At 34.1% G+C, this 24,031-nt stretch overlaps 1 protein-coding gene across 1 annotated transcript in view; it reads right to left on the bottom strand.

Annotated features, from left to right (window-relative positions):
* Positions 1-24,031, bottom strand: part of CSMD3 (CUB and Sushi multiple domains 3) — a 1,253,935-nt gene that overhangs the window by 885,884 nt on the left and 344,020 nt on the right. Inside the window, exon 5 of the mRNA XM_044245069.1 lies at positions 2,944-3,151. Within this exon, the coding sequence (XP_044101004.1) occupies positions 2,944-3,151 (208 nt within the window). The remainder of the gene's footprint in view (positions 1-2,943; positions 3,152-24,031) is intronic.

Below are 24,031 nucleotides of genomic sequence, written 5' to 3'. Positions count from 1 at the left end.
GAAACATATTTTCTCATTTTGATGACCATAAATTAAAAAGACATGAGAACATTAAATGGTTTAAAGGAATTAGAGGGCCAGGATTAGACTTAAATTTTTAATTACTCACAGATCATTTTATACATCAATTCCATACCTAATACAATTAAAACAAATACTGTTTTGTCACAGTGAAGTGGCTATACACAGTATTGTTAATTTACTGACACTATGTATCTTCAAACTAGCATTTATAGAAATATAGTTTGGGTGTTTGTGTAACTTTCTAGAAAATTTCTAAATGAACTTATTGCTATTGTTATTATTTTATATATATCTATACCTATATATCTATATCTATATCTATATCTAGCTCTAGGATTCTGACAAGTCACCTAAACATTTACTGTGTTGTAATCTGGACTCCTGGAACCAAACTGAGAGAGAAGAGAGGGAGGTGGGGAGATGGGGTAACTGGGTGATGAGTATTAAGGAGGGCATATGTGGTGATCAGTATTGGATGTTATACACAATTAATGAATCATTGAACACTACATCAAAAAGTAATGGTGTACTATTATGCTGGCTAATTGAACATAATAATAATAAAAAATAAAAATAAATAAAAAATAAATAACAGTAAAACAATAAATTCTCAGTTACTGTTTTCTTCCTCACAAAGAGGGAAAAAAGTAAAGTGTCCCAGTGTCATTTAATTAGAAAATTCAGAAAAGAGCAATTTGTGGATCTGATGCTATTATTGGACAAGCTACATTGTTCTAGAAACTCAGAAACAAAAATAGATGTTCATATAGAAATGTACAAATCCTTACTAAGAATGCACAATCTGAAAAGAGAATGACTACATGAACATAAATAGGATATTATGATCCCCAAAATAAATGTGTTAGTTTCTAGACAAATTTGCTGGTTTCCAGAGCTCAGTGGAAACAAAGAAATGTTTTCTTGAATTTCCTTCTTTATATCTAGTAATCAAATATTTGGGGAGTTTAAAAACTCAGATTTTTAATGGAATCAGTTGCATACTAAAAGATAGTACAATTATTGGAAAATTCCTGGCATTATCATCTACCTTGATATGACTCCAATATTTATCACTGTACAAGTAGCAATTTCTAAAACAAACAAACAAAAAAAAAAGAGTTTTTGAATTTGCTAACATTTTAAACCTAGATTCTGCTGGGTGTTGTTGCACTCAGGCAAGAAATTATCATGGGAAGTGTTAATGTTATGTAACTCTGAGTATTGACAGCCTGAGGGTAGAAGAGAAAACAAGCAAACAAAAAAAGTGGGTATGGCTAGTGTGTAACTTTTGTCTTACCTTCAAAGGAATATATTAGGATGACAGACCCACATGGTACTTTTGCTAAATCCCAGATAACTAGAAATATATATATATATATATATATATATATATATATATATATATATATATTTATACATTTACTCAGTATCCTCTCAGCAGCAACCCACGATATTTTCTCTTCTTTCCTCACACTTTCCTTCTCTGGTCTGTGTGATACTTTATTCCTCCTGCATCTCTAAATGCACTTCCTCTGTGCCCTTTGCAGGATAATCCTCCTAAGCCTGGGCTTTATATCCCGCTGTTGGTGCTCAGACTCAGTCCTAGTTCTCTTGCTCCTTCTCACTCCTCTAGCTAGCCAATATTATTGATGCGTATTTGTTCAATTACCTTAGATATCAACTACATCCTATCAGTTATGTTTCGATGCAGAACTCCTGAGTCATATAGACAGACATAGTTGTCTACAGATGGCTGTAATGGATCATCTCAAAGTGACCTTAAGCTAAATAGATATTAAAAAATAATTCTTAATATTTGTAGCATTCTCACTCCAAATTTGACCTTCCTTCAACAATTCCAAATCAGTGATTATCTCCACAGGTTTACCAACTTGGCAAGTCAGGAAATGATGTTTTATTTTAACACCACCTTCTTTTTACTCCTCAACCCCCAAAAGTCCTTTTCATTATGCCTCCCTAAATACCTTCTAACTTATTCTACTTTATTCTACAGTTTTATCTCCATCAATACCATTCTAATCCAGGCTACCATGATTTCTTCTTAGGTATAGCAATCACTTCTTCCTATAGCTAAGCGAGCCTCACTTCAAATCAATCTTTGCACTTAGTAAGAATAATCATTTGAAAATTCACACCTCTTCATGTGATTGTATTTGATAAAACCCTTTAATAAAGCCCCTCTGTTCTTATCAAATCCTTTACATGGCTTAAAATGCTCATTCCAGTCTAGTGTTTACCAACTGCCTTACTATCAGTCTCATCACTCTTCACTCAGTGACTGATTCACAATTACTTTACACGTCTATCCTATCAATGTATTCAGATTTTTAAAATAGTGTAATGAAATATTTTCTCCTAAAAATATTATACCACAAAAGCACATTCTGAAAATTCTGCAGTTGCCATGAAACCATGTCTTGAAGTCTGTAAAAAACAGACCATACTACCCCAGATCATAATGTTTAATTTTTGCCTTCAGATAACAGATTGAATAAAAGAACTAGCTACAAAAACAAAGGCAAGTTATTTTCCAGACTATTCAAATCATTTGAAAGGAACCACCAACTATGGACTGGCATGCTAAGAACATAGCTATAGATTACATTAGGAACTTTTCTTATAAAAGTTGTTCTTAAGTCACATTACTTTTCAATGACTGATAATTAAATATTGATGGAAAGTTTCATCCTTCAGGATTCCAATCTATTTGATGTATTAGTACCCTTATCTTCAAAAATATCCCTCAGCTTTGACAGTTGCCCCTTACAATTTTCCTGCAACTCTAAGTTCTTTTAAATAACTAGACCTTTAAAGGCCCTTACACAGCTGTTCTTGGGTCCCCAGTCGGCCTTAGGCAATGACATCGATGTTAGGTTAGAATAGAAGCTATTTACTTACCATATTGTAGGTGGCTCAGAACCTTCTATTTCTAAGTAATCATACTTTTCTTCCATTTGGAAATCAGTAAATATGAGTGAAATTGTATCCCCAGGCTCTGCTACAATGGTCCAAGTGCAATCAGCATTGTTATGGTACTCGTTAGGAAAACTAGGGCTTGAAATGATGCCACTGGATCCTCTCATTGTTCCTCCACATGCATCTTCAGCTGTTAAAAACAAGAACAAGATGTCCAGTTATAAGTCATTAAGAAAAATGAAATTAAAACAATTCTGTTGACAGTTTTGGATAAAAACAGCAGTCCAAATATTGTGACACAAAGTACATAGCATACTAATAAAGATTAAATAAAATGAGAAGTCCATGAAAACATTTTAAACACATATATAAATATAAAACATATATTTATAATTTTATAATCATTAGTTAAAATATCAATGAAAGTAAGTAAAAATCTAAAGTTCTATTAGATCTCAGGATAACAGGACCAAGATTTCTTTTTCATTGATTAGGTGAGGAAATGAATAAAACAAAACCAAATTTGTTCTTAAGGTCTGTTATGGGAAATCTTTAATCACTTTGTACACATTCATGGTAGGCTGAGTTTTATTTTTATTTTTTTAATGTAGGTATGTACAAAATAAACAATTTAAGAGAAAATATAATTTTTGTCAGTGACATTTTTCAAAAGCTTTTGAAAGTATTTGTGAAATTATACTTTAAATAAAGATACATTGAGGAGTCTGTGTGGCTCAGTTGGTTGGATGTCTGACTCTTGATTTTGGCTTGGGTCATGATCTCCAGGTTCTGGGACTGAGCCTCACATTGGGCTCCACACCAGGTCTGGAATCTGCCTGAGATTCTCTCTCTCCCTTTCCCTCCCCTCCTTCCCCCACTTGCATGCATGCTTGAGCACTCTTTCTCTCTCTAAAATAAATAAAGTCCTTAAAATACATCACTTTTCTAGGAAAATTTAGAGAGAAATAATATAGTAATTAATATATCTTTGGTAATGTATTCCTTATAACTCCACCAAATAATGTAAACATATTTTGCTAGGTATTTATGTGATATATGTATGTACAATGTTATAAATAAATTTGTACTGGCTTTACATTAGGACCTATGGTTCCCATTTTCCAAACAGGGCTCATGGTTTCTCCACAAGTCTATTTTTGGCTAATGGTGTATGCTAACGGGGAATACTTGACCATCTATATTTAGTGTGAGACGTGTAAGATAAAGTTCCTTGCTTTATAAAGACATTGAAACTATAAAATTTGTCTTGACAGCATCCTGTTTTAACTCCATAATGGGCCAGGGATAGCAAAATGCTTTGGTACCAGGAACACTATCACTATACTATAGATATCAAATAACATTATCTTCTTCCTGTTACTTTCTATGTATTTAACTATGTAATTCATAAATTGAAAACAGAAGTTTATTACTCTTAACAGATACTTAACTTTTATCACCCACTATTGTAAAAGTTATATTTATTTTCATTGCATGCCCTTTCTATATTTTTAAGTTTTGGGGCTTAATTAGAAAGAGGAAGTGGTCCTATCTAGACTATGAGGCATATTACTACAATTTTCTTGACAGAACACACAGTGTCTTCCCTCAGTATCTTAACTTTAACCTATGGTAAGCATGTCCTTCTGTAGCTTACCCTGACCTCAAACTACTTCTACTCTTTGTCTTCTCAGTACCAACTCCAAGATTGGGTAGCACTTTGGAAATAAAATGTTACACTATTATGTATTTGTAGTATAACTAGTACACAACCTATTCAAACCATAGCTCTATGAGCTATTTATTTCCATGGCTCTAGATACAATCCCAGGTAAACATCTATTTCAGTTAACATAAAAATTTTTAAAAATCCTTTTTTATTCAAAAATCTCAGTTCATTGATTAGCATGTCTAGTTCTGGGTACTTGCAAAATAATTGACTTCTTTGGGTTAAGTTTCTTTTCTCTCCCTAGTTTGGGCTTGTGGCAGATGGGTCAAATACAAGACAGAACAATGAGCTCTTCTTTGTTCTCCCTCCTAGTATTTTTGTTCATATTCCTCTACTCACTGAGCATTCTGTGATTCCTCCTAGAGTTGGTTGTAGAAGAGATTTGGGGACATGAATTGTTTTACTTGTCTGAAAATGATTTGGTACCATTTTCTAGGATTTTTAGAGATGATTAAGGATGGTTCTTTTGCTCATGAACCTTTATGGGATCCTCAGGGGTGTCCCATTCAGTTCCCTTGTTGTGGGGGAATGTGTCTATCTGTTTGGCAGCCTCCATTTCTCCCTTACAACATGGATATAGAATAATTTACTTCCATCTTCTTTCCAACTACATCTCCTAGTTTTTCCAGGTGGGCCTCTTGGGAAGGACCTAAGACAATTCAAGAGAACTCCCTCACAAAAGTCCTGCATTTGGTAAAATGAAAACATACCTCATTTATTCATCCTCTGTGGAAATGAGGTTTTTTCTCAGCTGCAGCCTTATGACTTTACCATCAACATTTAAGTATTTCAACCATGGTTTAATAATAATATACTGTTTCCCCAAACCTACAGGTCACACAAATCAGTTTCTTTGCATGGTTTCCTTGAAGTTTCTGCAAGCTCACAGAAGAGAGAAATCAACCCAAACTCCTAATACAGGAGATGGATCACAATTTGTATAATAGCTCTCTCTAGGGACATTTTTATTTTACAGCAAAATAACCTCAATCTGAAAGTATGAATGACTTGTACTTAAAAACAAGATGGGAATGCAGATCTTCCAACACTGAAACCAACATTCTTGCCAATTCTCATATCAAGTTATTTGTTATGCACTCCTGTTTATCTCTTATCTCTATATAGATACTGTCATAGAATCAGCATCTGACAAAATCGTGAAATAGGTAATTTACTTTTGTATGGGTTAGATATATAACAGTTTGGCTAGGTGGCCCTACTTGAATGCTATAATCTTTGCATTGTGATTTGGCCTAGTTTTAATATAATACTTGTAAAAGCCAATACATTTCCTATAATCATAGATTGTTTTAGCAAATGATATTACATAAACTAATTTTTTTTTTAATTTTATAACAGAGTTGGAAAAAGTGGAAGGCAGCATTAGAATAAGCCATGAAACCCTTAAATCCAGTGCTGCATTTTCTCTGTTGAGTAACACTGCCTGGTCACGGGTCAAAGTGAGTTGGTCTTTGAGTTCATTTGGCACTACCCTGTCCTGCCACTAGGCTTGCCTGCTGGATTAATGTTGCCTGCAAGATCTTTTGTCCAGCAGTTCACAGAAAGAGCAGAGTCACTAAGTTTGTTCACGAGAACCACTTTTTAACAGATTCCAGACACATATGGGATCATGTTGGTTATTTGTACAAATCTGTGAATTTTGAAGTGAATTCATTTAGCCATCTGTTCAAAACATATCCATTGTGATCTATGAGGTACCAAGGGGAACTGTGTTAGTCTCTCAGGCTATAGTGTTGATCAAAAGTTAGAATAATCTCTGCCTTCATTGAGCATCCTGTCCAGTAGAGTGTGAGGTTCTAAACAAATGACAAACACTTAAAGTTATATTTCTGTCAGGCACTGTGAATAAAAAGCATTTAGTACTGATGTCATATGGTGGTCTTTGAACTAATTAGGGAATTCAGGAACACAGACTCTCCGAGGAAGTGATTGGAACACTGGGTGTTATATATAAACAATGCATCTTGGAACACTACATCAAAACCTAATGACCTACTGTATGGTGACTAACATAACTTAATTAAAAAAACTTTAAACATTTTTAAAAAGAACGTGAAATTTCAGATTTGAAACCTGAAAGGTGAATAGTAATCATTAACTAGATGAGAAGCAGAAGGAAATGGGTTCTGAATAGGTATACTGAAACTTTCACTGGAGAAAGCAGGCATTCTCCAAACAAAAAGAAAATCCGTGCTGTTTCCAAGATAGTGGGGGGCTACGTGGTACTAAATACAGTTAGTTGGAAGGGCAGCTAGGGCCTAGACCTCATAGAACCTTTCCAACAAGCTTTTGGAAATTCTTTAGAGCTATGGAAAGTTATTGATGGGTTTTCGGCAGAAATGACATGATTCGATTTGGGTTTTGAAAATATCGTTCTGGTAGCTCTTTGGAGTTGACAGAGGAATAAGAAAATAGCAGATCAGATTAAGGGGTTGGATCAAGAGTTCAGGCAAATTTTTCCATGCTTTGTTGCTTCCTCGAGATGAACAATTTCTTGTTTTCAGTGTTGTAGTGTATTTTTACCTCAGTTCTTCAAAAGATTAGTTTGATCTCTGTAGGCATTTGGGAATAAATAGCATCATGACCAAATAAATTAAAATACTCCTCTTAGGCCTATTTTTAAGAATATTTTTTTCACCTAAAGAGTAAAGCAATATGATTGACTATCTTGGATTTATCTTGTAGTTAACTAGAAGTTGTGTTGGCTTCAAAATGTGGTTACTTATCATATACAGAATATAGTAGATACTAAAAAGGTTGGTTATTTCTCTACTCTTGTTCTAAGACAAGTGCATAGGTTGTAAGATTGAAAGTATATGCTATTTTAAAAATATACTGGATGATGGAAAGTTGCATGTTAAGAAGCTTGCAGTCAATTTATTGTAAAACAGGAAGAAAACAACAAGTTTAGCCAATAGAATCAATGAAGAAAATGCGGTCTTTTAAGAATAAGCTTTTTTTTTTTTTTTTTTGTAATAATTATTCTGACTTGGGACTTATTCCAACAACATGGGGAAAATACTATTAACTCTCTTTAATTCTTAATGTACTAAAATCTATTGATAATAACTATGGCTATTAAATTTAAAATTCTATTAAACCTAATTTTTCTTGTTTGTAATAATTAAAACATCATCAAATAACTTCTGCTTCTTTAAAATAACTGAATTTATGTAAATTTAGTAAACAATCTCTTTAATCTCTCACCGATACAGCAGGGAGAAAAGTCACAAATAAATTTAAAAACTAGTTATATTTAAGGGCAAATATTAAGAAAAAAAGTTTAATATTTTTCCACAAATACATTTTTCCTAAAATTAAATTTTATTTGCTTTCCATGTCTGTGACACTCATTTATATACTGAAAATACCAGACTTTGTTTTGGCTTTGGTTAGGAGATGATACATTTCATTTAAGATCTTGTAAATTGGAACTGCCACAAAACATGACAGTAAAAAAAAAAAAAAAAAAAAAAAAGCATCAAAAAAATACGTTAACACTTGAAACAGTTTTTTGTAGTACATCTTTGCAGATATTGATCTCATACTGTGCTCTGCCCTACTATAAGTTTCTTCTAAAATAACAGGGATGGGGTACAGGGGTGTTAGGAAAAAGGCTTGTTTATCAAAAAAGATAAATTAACTGTAAATCTTAGAAAATGAGTACACTTGGTGAATTCCAGATGCTAAACATTCAATCTGTATCAGCCTATATCATGGGAAATTTTTTGCATCTCTCCCTTGTTAAATCTCAACCTTCTATTAGCAGTCAAGTAAAACTGACATCTACATAGATTCTTGTTCCTTTGTAGACAGGCATCACTGTTGTACCTCTTAATTAGACAAACTACTTAGATATTACATTAATTAATTATCTATTATCTTACAAAGCAGAGCAGCTGTTCCATCTCTGTGACTCTCCTTGTTTACATTTCATAGTTCATCCTTATGCATCTTCATGTTTAAGGAGAAACACTTTTCTCATAGAGAAGAAAATTGAGCAACAGGGTAGTTAAATTGTACATCTTCTAGATTGGTAGTTTTATGTTTTTCAAGGCACAACACATAATGCTGTCCCAAGTTTTAAGGAAGAGAGTACATGTTTTGTGATTATAGGGAAAACCGAAATGTCCTTATTTTCATTTCTCAGTCCTGCACCTTCAGCTTCTTTCATATCAAAACAGATAAAATTAAATTCATCTTAGAATCACATTTATAATAACTTGAAGAAGAAGAACATTCATCATTCATCCAGATGAACACTTTATGGAAAGGGAAAGCTAAGCACAATGGCACTCAGAATTGTTTATTCCTAAATACTCAAATATGTTTTAGAGGAAGTATCTTATCTTAATTTATATTTACCTTCCTAAGAGACATGTTTAGAAAATGAGAAGGTGAGATAATGCACTGAGGAAAGTAATTAATAAATATGTGGATTTTTATTTTAATATTTAGCTTAAAATCTCCAAATAAGAAAGAAAAAGCATCCATTCAATGATAATTTAAATTATTTAAAGATTTGAAGGAAAAAAATCTTTCACTCAAGAGGGAGCTCTGACACAGTAACAGGGAGCAAATTTACGAGCCTTTCTCCAAAAAAAAAAAAATTAAAAACTAAGCAAAATAACTTTCTTTTTTTCTTAACATTGCACTAGGGACATACAGAATTGTGACTCTCACAAAGGAGAGGAATAAAGGAAGAGATCCCTAGAATTGCCTGGCTTTCTGTGTAGAAGCACATTAGGACCAAGGGATTATCAGTAGAACATGATGCTCTCCTTGAGCTAAGTAGACACCGTTCAGGGACCATGACATGCCCATAGTTGTAAGACAGGACTCATAGAGGGAGCTCTACCAAAAAAGAACTCACAAAATCTGCAATGTGGCACCCTGGATCTTTGCTAAATATGAGCAAATGCACAAAGGGGGAAATTCCATGCAGACAGGCAAAAAGAGATGAAGAATCTTTGTCCTAAATGGCTCTAAGAGAGCACTCAGGGTTGGGTATTTTGCAAATTCCTCCAGCTAGGATAGAGAGTTGTCTTTAAGTAACCAGAGTATTCAGTAGCAATTCAGCAGGGATGAACTTCATTAGAGGGGCTAAACAATCCCTAGAGCAAAGAGGGAGAAGCAGGCTCCCTGCCGAGCAAGGAGCCCGATGTGGGACTTGATCCCAGGATGCTGGGATCATGACCTGAGCCGAAGGCAGCTGCTTAACCAACTGAGCCACCCAGGCATCCCTTCTTTTTCTTTTCCAAGTGTTCTCCATGTTATTCTTTATGTTCCACAAGTAAGTGAAACCAAAGTGATAATTGACCTTCTCTGTTTGGCTTATTTCACTCAGCATAATCTCCTCCAGTCCCATCCATGTTGATATAAAATTTGGTTATTCATTCTTCCTTATGACTGAGTAATTGTATATATGGACCACATCTTCTTTATCCATTCGCCTGTTAAAGGGCATCTTAGCTCTTTCTACAGTTTGGCTATTGTGGACATAGCTGCTATAAACATTGGGGTTACAGATGGTCCTTCTTTTTACTACATCTGTATCTTTGGGTTTAATAATCAGGAAAGTAGTGGCACGGTCACAGGGCAGCTTTATTTTTAATTTTTTGAGGAATCTCTACATTGTTTTCCAAGGTGACTGCACCAACTTGCATTCCCACCAACAGTGTAGGAGGGTTCCCCTCTCCCACTCTCACATGTACTGTTGTAACCAGAGGTAGCTGCTCAAATAGACCAAATATTCTTGTGCCTCCTATATCTAGGTTCAGCCATGCAACTGAATTCTGGTGAACAGTCAGTGGCATGAGCTACCACTACAAGTTCTGCCTATGAAAACCCACAAGACCATACACTCTCTTCTTTTCTGCTTATGTTATCAGGATATTGTACCCCAAGTGACCTTAGCAGTCACAGGTTGGTTGAAGACTTTTTTCCACATAGGTACTTGAAATCTCTCTCTCCCTTTAATTTTTAAACATTATAAAGGCAGGGATGGTATTTATGTTTGTCCACATAATATTTCTATTATTTAAAAAAAAGATATTGACATATAGTGGAGGTTTATATGAATATACTGAATTAAATATAAAATAAGTAAATGAATAAATATGATTATTTGAACTGATCATCAAATTGGATTTGATCTGTGGACCATCTCTCTGTAGAGTAGAATAAAAAGAGAATCACAAAGAATATATCACTATTCCAAACCAGAAGAATAGTATGGTAATTGCAGCAGAAAGTCAAAATTGAGTAGAAAAATGAGAGAAACTGCTAAATAAATTTTAAGAACAAAATGTATGTTGCATGGCAAAAGCTTCAAAATTGAAAGGGCACTTAATTGAAAAGTTTATTGCTATTCAGCACCTAGAGGGTGGGAGTGAGTCAAGTTTTAGATTTTTCTCCATATTTAACTTTAATAAAGTGTAACTTCATTATTTACAGAACTATACACTAGAATATTCAAGAGAATCAATGATTCTCTTGATTCTCAATCTAATGATTCTCAATCATTAATCAATGATTAATCAATCAGATTAAATATACAGCTTAATGTGTGTACTTAGCAAGATCACTTATACACAGGCAATAAACAACATATCAGTATCAATATCTGAATAGACACTGAAATTTTAAAAACATCTTGAATAGAATAAATATTCAAATATTTAGAAATAAAAATTCTAAAAACACAAGAAGCCTAAGCAAAGCTCTACATATATATATATATATATATATATATACATATATATATATATAATATTTTATTTATTTATTTGACAGACAGAGATCACAAGTAGGCATAGAGGCAGGCAGAGAGAGGATGAAGCAGGCTCCCCGCTGAGTGGAGAGCCCAATGCAGGGCCTGATCCCAGGACCCTGGGATCATGACTCAAGCTGAAGGCAGAGGCTTTAACCCACTGAGCCACCTAGGCGCCCCAGCTCTACTTATATTTTTGAGAGAAACTACAGATCTATATAAATAGATATTCTATGCCTTAGACTGGTAATCTAAAAATGTTGGTACTCCTCATATTAATCTATAGTTTAAGTGTAAATCCATTCAAAATTTTGCTTGTGCATATGTGTATGCATGTATATAAATTGACAACCTGATTTTTAAATTTATCTAGAATTGCGAAGAAGGCTAAGCATAATTAAGACAATCCTGAAGAGGAAAATAAACCTAAATAAGCAGGGGCGCCTGGGTGGCTCAGTGGGTTAAGCCGCTGCCTTCGGCTCAGGTCATGATCTCAGGGTCCTGGGATCGAGTCCTACATCGGGCTCTCTGCTTAGTGGGGAGCCTGCTTCCCTCTCTCTCTCTGCCTGCCTCTCTGCCTACTTGTGATCTCTGTCTGCCTCTCTACCTACTTGTGATCTCTGTCTGTCAAATAAATAAATAAAATCTTTAAAAAAAAAAAAAAGCTAAATAAGCAGCATTAATGCTCATCATATAGCCACACTAATCAAATCAATGAGGAATTAAAAGTAAATACAGGCCAGTCAACCAATGGAACAGAATAAAGTCTTCAGTAACATATACACATACACATTTAAACACTTGATTTATGATGGGGCAGTACCATAGAGCATTGGGAATAGAACATGTTTTCATTAAATGGTGCTGGGTTAATCAACTACCCATACAGTATAGTCAATGCTAGATGAACCATTAATCTAAATATAAAAGGTGAAGCAATATAGCCTCTAAAACAAAACGTAAGACAACATCTTCATGTCCTTAGGATTGTCAAAATTTTCTTAAATAGATATAGTGCACTACATTAATATTAGGAATACTGTTCTTTAAGAGAAGATAGCCATATGGTGGAAGATATTTCCAATACACATAAATGATGAGGGTCCATCCAAAATATGTAAAGAACTTTTACAAATCATTAAGGATAAGGCAAACAACTAGTAACAAAATGGACAAAACACTAGACCAGGCATCTCACAATGAAGAATGGACCAATTGCTCATAAACATATAAGAACCATACTCAACGTATGAGTCATTACAGAAATTCAAATTAAAACTAAATTTCTCCATTACACACACACCAAGACATTTAAATGATGAAAAGTAGTAACATAAAAACTTAGCAAGACTGTGAAACAACTAAAATTCTATACACTCCTGTTAGTTTTGTAAATTAGTACAGCCATTTTAAAGAACACATTGGCAGATAATCTAATAAAGCTAGCCATGTCTTATGATTTAACATTTCCATTACTAGGCATTTTTCAGATGTGCTTCAAAATATATTTATAGCAAAGTTCATAGATGCATTACTTCTAATAACCAAATATGGGGGAAAAACAATATTCACCAAAGATATCATATATTACTTGATGTTTAGTATTTTAGTGTATCACCATCAATCTATAAAAATAAACTACTACTACGTGCAAAAAAGATAATGAATCTCACAGAGAAAAACACTGGTTGAAGAGTACATACTGCAAGATTCTATTTTATGGAGTTGAAAACCGGTAAAAATAATTTGTAGTACTAGAAATCAGAAGGTTATTTACTTTCAGGAAAGGACAGAAGAGTGACTGGGAGGGAGTATTCCGGAGATATCTGATGTTTGGGTAATATTATGTTCTTGATCTGGGTTGTAGTAAAAAGGCTGCTTTGCTTATGTGATAATTCATCAAGCTATACATTTGCAAATTATGACCTTTCCATATACATGTTATATTTTCTTTAAAACCATTATGAAGTAAAAGGGAAACTACCTCAAAAGCCACACATCTCCATCCAAGTCAGCAAATATATTGTGAGGGTATCCCCTGAATCCCTAAGAGAATGGCCAAATCTGGCTCCCTTCTTGAATAGTGATTAGAAACTGAGCATGATTCAAACATTCATGATCGCTTGGTCAACAATTCTCAAAGTTTAGCATGAAAGAGCACCTCATGGGCTTGAAACATGATTGCTGGGCCCGGCTCCCAGAATTTTTGATTCAGTAGGTACAGGGAAGAGCCTAGGAATTTGCAGTTTGACAGAAATAAAGTAGTTTCAGAGAAACGGCAACTACCATCACAATGCCTCTATTTTTAAAAATTCCTATCCTTGTTGACACTTCATTTTTTAACCTCTGTCACTTTCCTTGAGTCTCCACTCCCCCTGATGCTTTTTACTCTCAGAAGGCAAACATTAATGCCACTCCATTTTCAAAAGTGAGAATATTAAGGGTATGATTTCCCTCCAAATTTCCCAAATTTTATCAACTTTGTTTCAACATAGGCTAAACATTAGAAACTCTTGGAGAACACTCTTTTTTTTTTTTTTAAAGATTTATTTATTTATTTGAGAGAGTGAACTAGTGAGTGTAGGTGAAGAGGGCCGCAGAAAGAGAGTAAATCTTAAGCAGACTCCCTGATGAGTGCAGAGCCTGAGGCAGGGCTCAATCCCAGGAACCTGAGATCATGACCTAAACAGAAATCAAGATTCATGGGCTTAAATGAATGAGCCCCTTCTGTGCCCCTGGAGAACATTTTAAAATGCCTATTATTCAGTTCCAACCTCAAAATTCTTATTTAATTGATAGTAGAATAAACTCCAAGATTCCTATTTAATTGGTTAATAATGAGGTCAATAGTAAGGCAATTTAAAAAATGACTCTAATGCCTAACTAGAATCAGGAATGTTAGACATAGACATATAGACAGTGTAAATTAATCCTATTGGAACTCACTTTGTCATGCGGATTTTTAAAGAAAATTTCCAGAAATAATGAATGCTTGTTTTCAGATTTAAATTTGATGTATTTTTAGATGCTTTCTCCCTGTTTCACCTCATAGGCCAGATAACTAAAAAGTTATTCATGTCTTGTGTACATTTTTATAAATCCCATGCAGTGTTTTAACAAATCCAAAATTATAGAACTTGAGCCCAGTTTACTTGAAAATGGAAACTTGTAAATTTGAGTGAGGCTGTTAGTTTATTTTATGGAAGACACAGCTTGTTTAAACAGCAAGAGTATAAACCTGTATGGACAGAAACAAAGGCTATCTTTCTCATCATTGTATTTTCAGTGCTTAGAAGTATGCTTGGCACTTAATGGGTGGTCAAGATATCTTAAGTGATATTGAACAGAATGGCTTTGGAGGATATCACTGACTTCTATGTGGACTTTGAATGATTTTTTACAAAATCAGAATATTTCCCTCTTCTAGATCAAGGGTATTGACTCCTTGATTTTATTACTTCAGGGGGGGATATAAATCATTTTGTTGAGAGACATTTTTAACTTTGTCTAACACTGCTCTTCAAAGAATGATAATAAACAGTCATTAAATTAGAGTATGTGTATTCCACAAATATTTTCAGATAGATGACAAATTCTTTTAATACAGAATTTAATACAGGTTTAATGTATTTTTAGTCGGTTTACTTATTCATGCTCTGTCATTTCTCAGTGCTCCATCTCCATCTCAACCTTAACTTTTCCTTCTTCTCTTGTACTGTTAAAATGTATCCTCTACAGGAAGGTTAAGAGTGCTTCTTTAAAGTTGAAATTAAAAAACAATATCACTAACACTCTTCAGTTTGCAACACTCTAATAGCCTTTCTTGAATTTGGAATATCCTTCCCATGACCTTAAATGGTCTTAATCCATAATCCTCTCATTAAGCTCAAGCCACATGGCTAATTTACATTTTCTTGAGTTTAACAAAGCTCCTTCCAACTTTAGAACCTTTATTTTAACTATTCTCTAGACTGGCAACTTCTTCCTTAAGATCTTCCCAAGCTTGCCTATATGACCACATCCAAACCAGTGAGGCTTTCCTTGACTAATGACTATATCAGCTAAAACATCCCACATCAGTCTCTACCCCATCACTTGTTATATTTTCTTCATTTAACTCATCATACAGTTCAGTATTGTTTGTTGTCTCATTTATTTCTGGAGTATAAATGTCATGACACCTTCACTACATTACTAATACATTAGTCACAGCATTATTCCAAGTATCCAAAACACAGCTGGCTTACGGTAGACACCTAAATAATATATTATATGTTTAAAAAATATTTTTACTCTTCCATATGCCCATGAAATTTCTTGCAAAATATTTGACAGGTAGTGTTATGTTGAACTTAAAAGTGGGTGCTCTAGAATTAGAGACTGGGGACAAATCCGATACTAATGAATTGTGTGACCTAAATTAATTTACTTAAGCTTGATCTAAGCTGGTTTATTTGTACAATTATCATTATTTTGATAGTGCATGTGTGTTGACTTAAATGTTGCCAACAGCCTCTCAGTTGCATATTTTCTGTTCTATCAGTATCCTAGCAGTTTTATTTTTGTGTATGAAGATAAGGTTCTGGCGAGGTAATGGCACAATTGACTTGTTACTCCCTCTGGCAAAACTGTCACAGCAGGGGGTAGATAACCCATTCACAAGCTTACATATCTTATTTCAGTCTTGCCATCTCTACTAGTTGAATGACAGGCTTACTCTACTGTTTGTATCTCATCTTCTGCTACAAAATAGAATAATAAGAACAGAATTGAAAGAAAAAAGTAGCACATCCTTGTCCCTGAGAGGCCCTCTCAAAAGGCAAATTATGAGAGCAATTTTAGTATAATTGGAAGAGTTCTGCAGAGTCTAATTGCTTAAAAATAGGCTGTCTCTCAATCTGCTCCTGAATTTACTATATTTTAAATATTAGTTTGTTTTGGAATCTATTTCCAACCAATGGAATTCAGAAGAAAGTACATATTTAGTAAAACATAAACTAGATAGTTTTGGTTGAAATTGGATAGTATTCAGGGTCCCTGGATTGTTCAGTCCATAAAACATCCAACTCTCAGTCTCAGTTCTGGTCCTGTTCTTACAGTCCTGAGTTCAAGCTTAGCATTGGGCTCCACACTGCATGCAAAGTCTACTTTAAAAAAAAAAAGGGGGGGGGGAGTATTCATTTTATACTTGAAAGTACTCTTCTAAACCTGTAAAACAGATCATCAAATGTAATCCTAATAATGACTCTATGAAGGAAACAAAAAAAATAAAATAAAATAAAACTGTTTATTTATATTTTACAGAAGAGGAAATTGAAGAACAGAGAGGTCAGTAACTTGCCCAAGATTACAGAGCTGTGAAGTGGCAGAGTCAAGTTTCTAATGAAGCCATCTTAGAGAATAGCTTTAACCACTATACACACTGTAGTGTGATATGAAAAACAAGTAAAAAAAAGTGAAGAACAGAGTGCACAAACATACACAATGTTAGAGGCAACATGGGAAGATGGAAAGACCTGAGAGGAAGGCAAGACAATCCAAAGTCATAGGAAATTAGGATTGTTTTTTCTAAAATTTTTCTGGAAAGTCCCTCCTGAGGCCAAACACAATTGATGAACATCAATTATGTTTATGGAAAATTCTCTCTCAATTTCTCATCCTCCATATTTGAATAAAAATCAGCAGAGAAAAGGGGCACCTGGGTGGCTCAGTGGGTTAAGCCTCTGCCTTCAGCTCAGGTCATGATCTCAGAGTCCTAGGATGGAGTCCCACTTCGGGCTCTCTGCTTAGCAGGGAGCCTGCTTTCCCCTCCCCCTCTGCCTGCCTCTCTGCCTACTTGTGATCACTGTCAAATAAATAAATAAAATCTTAAAAAAAAAAAAAGAATCAATACAGAAAGTAGTTAAACATACAGTATAAAATTTCACATTGGGTAAACAACTGGAATGTAGGATGCACATAACATCTTAGATTGGTTTTATTAGTAAATTGTAATCACAAGATTAGAGTGATTTATGAAAATAAAATGATCGTTATAATATTTCTGTAGTATGGATTATTTTTATAAAAATGTGAACTTTGAGACAGATAACATTTAAGCTTTAAATATTTAAGTAATTCAGATACAATGTTTTTATTTTTTATACAAATAGAAAGTTTTTTTCTAATGGTATTTTTTTTAAAGATTATATTTATTTATTTTAGAGAGAGAGACAGAGCTAGCCTGAGCAGGGGGAGGGACAGCAAAAGAGGGAGAGAGAATCTCAAGCAGACTCCCCACTGAGGGTAGAGCCTAACATGGGGCTCAATCCCAGGACCCTGAGTTCATGACCTGAACCAAAATCAAGAGTTGGCCAATTAACCAAGTGAGCCACCCTGGCACCGTTTCTAATGGTTTTTTAAATGCAAAATTGAGATGTTAGTCTAAAAACACAAATATGTGTGTGTGTGTGTGTGTGTGTGTGTGTATAAGTGTATGTATTCACACACATACAAATATACACACATACATATCCCTAAAATGTCTAAGAAAATGAGGTTATTATGAATTCACCTGCAACCTACATCAAGTATGAATGCTTTTCTGAAGTTTTTAATGGAATTTACACAAAATGACATACAGAATGCTCCTGTGCAAATTCATGTTTATATTATAGCAATGTTGACAACATTCATAACATGCTGCAATATTTCCACTTAATTAACAATTACAAGCTTTCTATTTGCATAAAGAAATTCATTCTTGGGACACCTGGGTGATCAGTTAAGAATCTGTGGTCCACTCAGGTCATGATCCCAGGATGCTTGAAGCTAGTCCTACATTGGGCTCCTTGCTCCAGAGGGAGCCTGCTTCTCCCTCTGCCTGCTGCTCCCCTTGCTTGTGCTCTCTCTGACACAAATAAACTCTTCTAAAAAAAAAAAAAAAAAAGAAATTAATTCTTACTAAAATTAACTGAACTGAATAAATCTGGTCCCTTAAAGATTTTTTTTCTTTATTATTTATTCTAAATGGAGTAAGTATTTGTGGTTTTTGTATGTCCTTCAGCACATCAATGCTCAGGACGTATTTTCTTCAGGTTAGTTATATATACTTGTTACTTCTTTTTCTTTTTTTTATTCCTTCTCTTCTCTATTTTATTTTTTTATAATCATGTAGTCCACCATTAACTGTTGAAATGAGATAGAATCAAATGGAAAGTTATGCAAATCATTATTGTGTAATTTTTGCTGATAATTTCCCTTTAGCTTTAATACAACTTCCTGTTTAAAAATAAATGTTTTTTTCTATACATTCAAATGTGTTGATCAAAATTAGCCTTTCATATGACAAGTTTTAAAGTTCAAAGAAGAAATAAAATGCAAACCCTAATACCTCTAATCAATGACTTATGCTACATATAAAAGTAAACAGTATTTTCATTTATTCAGTAAATAGTTTGAGCACCAATTTTGCATAAGGTGTTACCATAAGAAATATGTCTGATATTCTAATACAACAAAAGTTGCTATAGCACAAATCATTTATCGAAATTAGAGCCAACACACAGCTCAGGTGTAAATTTTTAGCGATGTACTCTTCATTCAAAACCTTGCCACCTACTACTTATCTGGGTCACCTTTTCATGATGTCAGTTACCATGTGGTTAGGGACTACAAAATAATTTTTATAGAGTCCAAAGCCAATTATAACTGGGAAAGTAAGTCCAAAGCCGAATGTAAATGAGTTTTGGATACTCTCTTCTTTTGGATAATTTCTTTCTTGGCATGATAAATGAAAACTTGGCTGCATAGTCATAAAAGGGGTGAACAGGGGTATAGGACACCCACATTTACATGCAGGGCCCCAGGAAGAGCAAAGCTTAAGATTTTCTAAATGGTTAATTTTAGCATCCATCCAAAGGTCAGTGAGCCAGTTAGTGAGGTGAAGCTGCACTTTAAATGATGTCCAAGGGCTTTTTTATACAGTGTTCACATTTGCATAAAACCAGCTTTTTTGTGCCTTATGTTTCCAAATCAATTTAGCTTTGTGTGCTAATATTTTACTAGAGCCCTGGAGATAAAGAAGCATGCAGGTCAGCCATGTGTGCCGCTAAATCCCCAAAGGAAACCTCCACTAAAAACCAAAAGATTGACACCAGACAAGATTAGCAAAAGAATTAGTCATGCACAATCAACTGTGTTAAATACTGGGGGAAGTTAAAAAAAAAAAAAAAAAAAAACATCTGCTTCTCTTGTCCTTCAGGAAAAGGCTATCAGGGTAGAGTGTTAATGCTTCTAGCATATATGATTACACCCTTCAGGGTTTACCACTGTTTTCTAGGAAGATGTATTTGTTAGAACCAACTACCATGGCTATTTTATATGCTACTGATGAGGGTAGGCAAGGAAAAGCTTCAGTGTTCTGTGCTATTTAAGACCTAGCTAGTTCCAGAGACCCTTCTCTCCAAGGAATATAACAGTTCAGTCTTTCTCAATCTGGAGCTGAAGATGCTTGGGTTCTAACCTCAGAAAGTCTATACAAAGGCTGAAAATTTCCAAACCAACAAATCAGTAAATTAAAAAAATAATCAACAAGTAAATCTTTTCCCTAAAGGACTTATTACCTAAAATTGTTGATTAAAAAATAGGAAGAAAATCCTACCAAATAGCTAAAGATCGTTAAAGCTCAAATTCTGGAAAAAAATAGGGATTTGTTCGCAGTTCTTTCATTGTTTTAATATGCTAAATTTTAATTTATCAGATGAATAATTACAACTAAAATAGGAAGCTTTTAAAATAAGTGCGTATTCAAATATTTCTGATACCATCTTTTTTTTTTTTAAGATTTTATTTATTTATTTGAGAGAGAGTGACTGAGTGAGAACATGAGTGAGGGGAGACAGCCCAATGCAGGGCTTGATCTCAGGACTTCTGGATTGTGACCAGAACCAAAGGCAGACACTTAACCTACTGAGTCACCCAGGCACCCCTCTCATGCCATCTAATAATATTTCTAAAATATTGTTACTATTAGAAAATGAATCAGAAAAATAGAAAAGAAAATGATGTATAAAAAGAGCTATTGTATAGTTTTGGTTTATGTTCAATCCATCTCTTTCCATTTTAAGTCTACATCAAAAAAAATAAAGTATTTTGGCTGAGGTGCTTTAGCCAGTTATATGATTTCTTCTTGAGTCGTCATCTTTCTACCTGAAATCTACGGGGACACAGCTAACTGTTAAGTATACTGGATTTAGTAGTTTCATTGTTTGGGCATATATATACTACTGAAGCCCTCTGTTAAACACTTGTTTAATTAAGCCTCATTCACAGACCTATGGAGATAGGAAATTAGCTCAAAAAAGTTAATAAATTTATCCCCCATTATATGGCTAATAAGTACAACAAAAAATGTTAACAATATGTGGTAGGCAAAAGGATACCTTCCACAAAAGATGTCATTACTCTGACTGTATTATTTCTTATGGCAAAAGAGAATTAAAATTGCAGATTCAATTAAGGTTGCTAATCTGCTGACTTGGAAATGAAAAGGTGATCACCCTGGATTATTCCAGAGGGAGGAAAAATTGGAAAAATGCTTAAAATCACACACACACACACACACACACACACACCTGTGTGAAATTTAATAGTGTATTTGAAAATATATAAAGTATATCTATATTTTTAAAATAACATATTAGCAAATATAAACAAATATTATACAAAGATTATACTAAAAGATTAAAAACCAGGAACTGATATGGATGGGATTAATGAATGATATTTTTTTGATGAGAAAGTAAAATTTAAGACAGAATGTTAAATGGCAACATTCACTGGCCAAAAATGGAGAAACTACCAAAAGTAGAGGAGAAAATACAATACATTTTTATATTGTTATTTTTATTATTGTTGACTGATCAGCTTAGACATTGTTATCTTCCATAAGAAACAACAGAGAATTCTGTTGACTTTCCAAGCTTCATTCATCCCATGCCTCCCCTCCACACCTTCTCCCTCCTCCCAATTAACAGAGCAAGCATGGCCACCATAGTACAAGTGAGGCCCTCTTTTTCCCTTCCTCTTAGAAAAAAATTCCTTTCTCTCCTGTCTCCTTCACTAACTAGATAACTGTAACTTATGTGTTCATCATAATCTCACCCATCATTTCCCTTAAGAATCTTTATCTGACTTTTCCAGCCCAGGTGACTCTTTTTACCTTGGTGTTTACCTAGCATGTTAGCATTGTGTTATATTTATTTATCTGTGTCTTAGGAAAAGACAGGCTTTTTGAGGGCAGGGCTGTGTCTTATCTCTCAATTCTCTTTCCCAAGAACAAGGAACTAGCAGAGTTCCTTGTTCCTGGGAAGTGTTTATATTGGTGAAAAGGAGAATGAAGAATGATTCAAAAAATTAAAAAACTGGAGTTCCAAAATCATATCGACAACCATTGCCATGTCCATTTGGGTATCTAACACATATCTGAGACTTTATACCAATAAATGAAGTCGTAAGTTCCTTCCATAGTCACCAGGTTTTAGCATGTATTCACTGATTCAATCCACCATTCAGTCAACAAACAACATTTATTGAGAACCCACTGTATGCCAGGCTGCATCTGAGGCTCTTCAGACCTCTAGCACTACCACCTACTCTGTTTCTCCAACAGGGACCCTTTTTATTTCCTCCTTTTTCTCTCCTCAATCCCTTATATCTAAATCACCAAATCCTATTCATTCGTAATTAACAGAAGCTTAATAAAATCTGAGTGAGTTAATGATGAATAGAGAAAGAAAAGAAGTAGAAGGAAAGGTAGGTAAGCAAGAAGAAATACAGAGTTAGAGCCGACTCCTTAATTATTAAAACAAAATGCATGGAAACAGTCCCCCCCCCATTACGGGTAAAATTCAATAACCAGATCACTGTATAACAGATTTACATTTTAAAGATAGAGTTGAAAACCGAAATTTGCATGTAGAACTTTTACTCTATTAGTCAATGTCTTCATCAATCTAATTATTTAAAGTACTGTGTTATATAAATCATAGTAAGTAAAAATGAGTTAAAATTATATGAAAGAGGAAGACCTAAATGCACTGGTTTAAATCACTAATAAATAATAAATATGATTGTCCAAATACAGAAGTTAGTGTTTAAAAACTATAAAAGATAGAGTTGATATATGTTGAGAAGCTTCCTTATTTAAATTCTGAACATATTTCAATACATAAACCAATTCTAATAACTGTTTATGATTTCAAGAACAATTTCAAAATACTGCTCTCATTGTCTATATTTTCTCACTTTCAAATTAATTCATAGATACAGTTTGAATGCTTCCAAGCAGTGTGTGGTGCTAAGTGAATACAGTTCCTGAGGCATAGTGAAAGTCATCTAAATGGCATGATTTTTTATGTCAAATTGGGTAATATGGTATTGTATCAAATCTTAACATGCATTTTTTGCTCAAAATATTCTGTTTACTGAAACATTTAAACACATTTGAGGAAGTTAGTGATCTGTTACTATATTATCTTCCACTTGGAAGTTATCAGCAGAAGTTTCATATTTTCTTAGCAATGATAATGACATATATGAACCATTGCATATAGAAACAATATTAAAATGCATAATGAAGATTGGATTTTCACATACACAGAGTTCAATTTTACACATATTTTTATACTTGTCTTTTCATATTGTAAGCATAAACTTGGGCAACAGAATTTGAATGACTGTAATTTAATAGACTGGACATGGATTTTCTCAGAGGGTACTCCCACCCTTTGAAGAATGTGGGGGCACCACAGTGGAACACAGGAGATAGAAGTCATATAAAGGATAGTTCAGTCCACTTTTTTCCAGGCTTCAGGAAAATGTTCTCTATTTTATTTCAGAGTTCCAATGATAAGGAATGGACCTAGCCAGAAGGCTTAAGAGCAGGCCACTTAGGTTTCCCTACTGATCAGAATGAAAGATGGAAAGAAATCTACCCCACCTTATTAATATAGGTGGCAAAAAGAAACTTGTGAATTCCCATTCACTAAACAAATATGTATTAGCAACTTGTTAAGACCCAACACTATTTTAGGCTTAACAGTATCTAAGATGAATATATATATAGTATGAAGTTTGATGTCCAGTAGGAAATTAAAAACTGCATGTAAAAAATAGAGGACTTTGGCAACACTAAAGGGTAGAAGTCATTCCAAATAAACTTCTTTGAGACATATATATATATAAAATATATACATACATACATGTATGTGTATATATATATTTGTATAACATTTAAGTTTAACTATAAAATTAGTTAAGTAAAAAAAGGGAAAGGATGGGGCACCTGGGTGGCTCAGTGGGCTAAGCTTCTGCCTTCGGCTCAGGTCATGATCTCAGGGTTCTGGGATTGAGCCCCGCATCGGGCTCTCTGCTCGGTAGGAAGCCTGCTTCCCTCTCTCCCTCTGTCTGCCTCTCTGCCTACTTGTGATATCTTTCTCTCTGTCAAATAAATAAATAAAGTCTTTTAAAAAAGGGTGGGGGGGAAGAGTGCAGGACATTTCATGCTG

This window comes from Neovison vison, chromosome 4, assembly GCF_020171115.1.
Source record: "Neovison vison isolate M4711 chromosome 4, ASM_NN_V1, whole genome shotgun sequence".
NCBI classification, from domain to species: Eukaryota; Metazoa; Chordata; class Mammalia; order Carnivora; family Mustelidae; genus Neogale; species Neogale vison.
The sequence above is the reverse complement of the archived record's forward strand: the minus strand, read 5'-3'. Positions and strand labels throughout refer to the sequence as shown.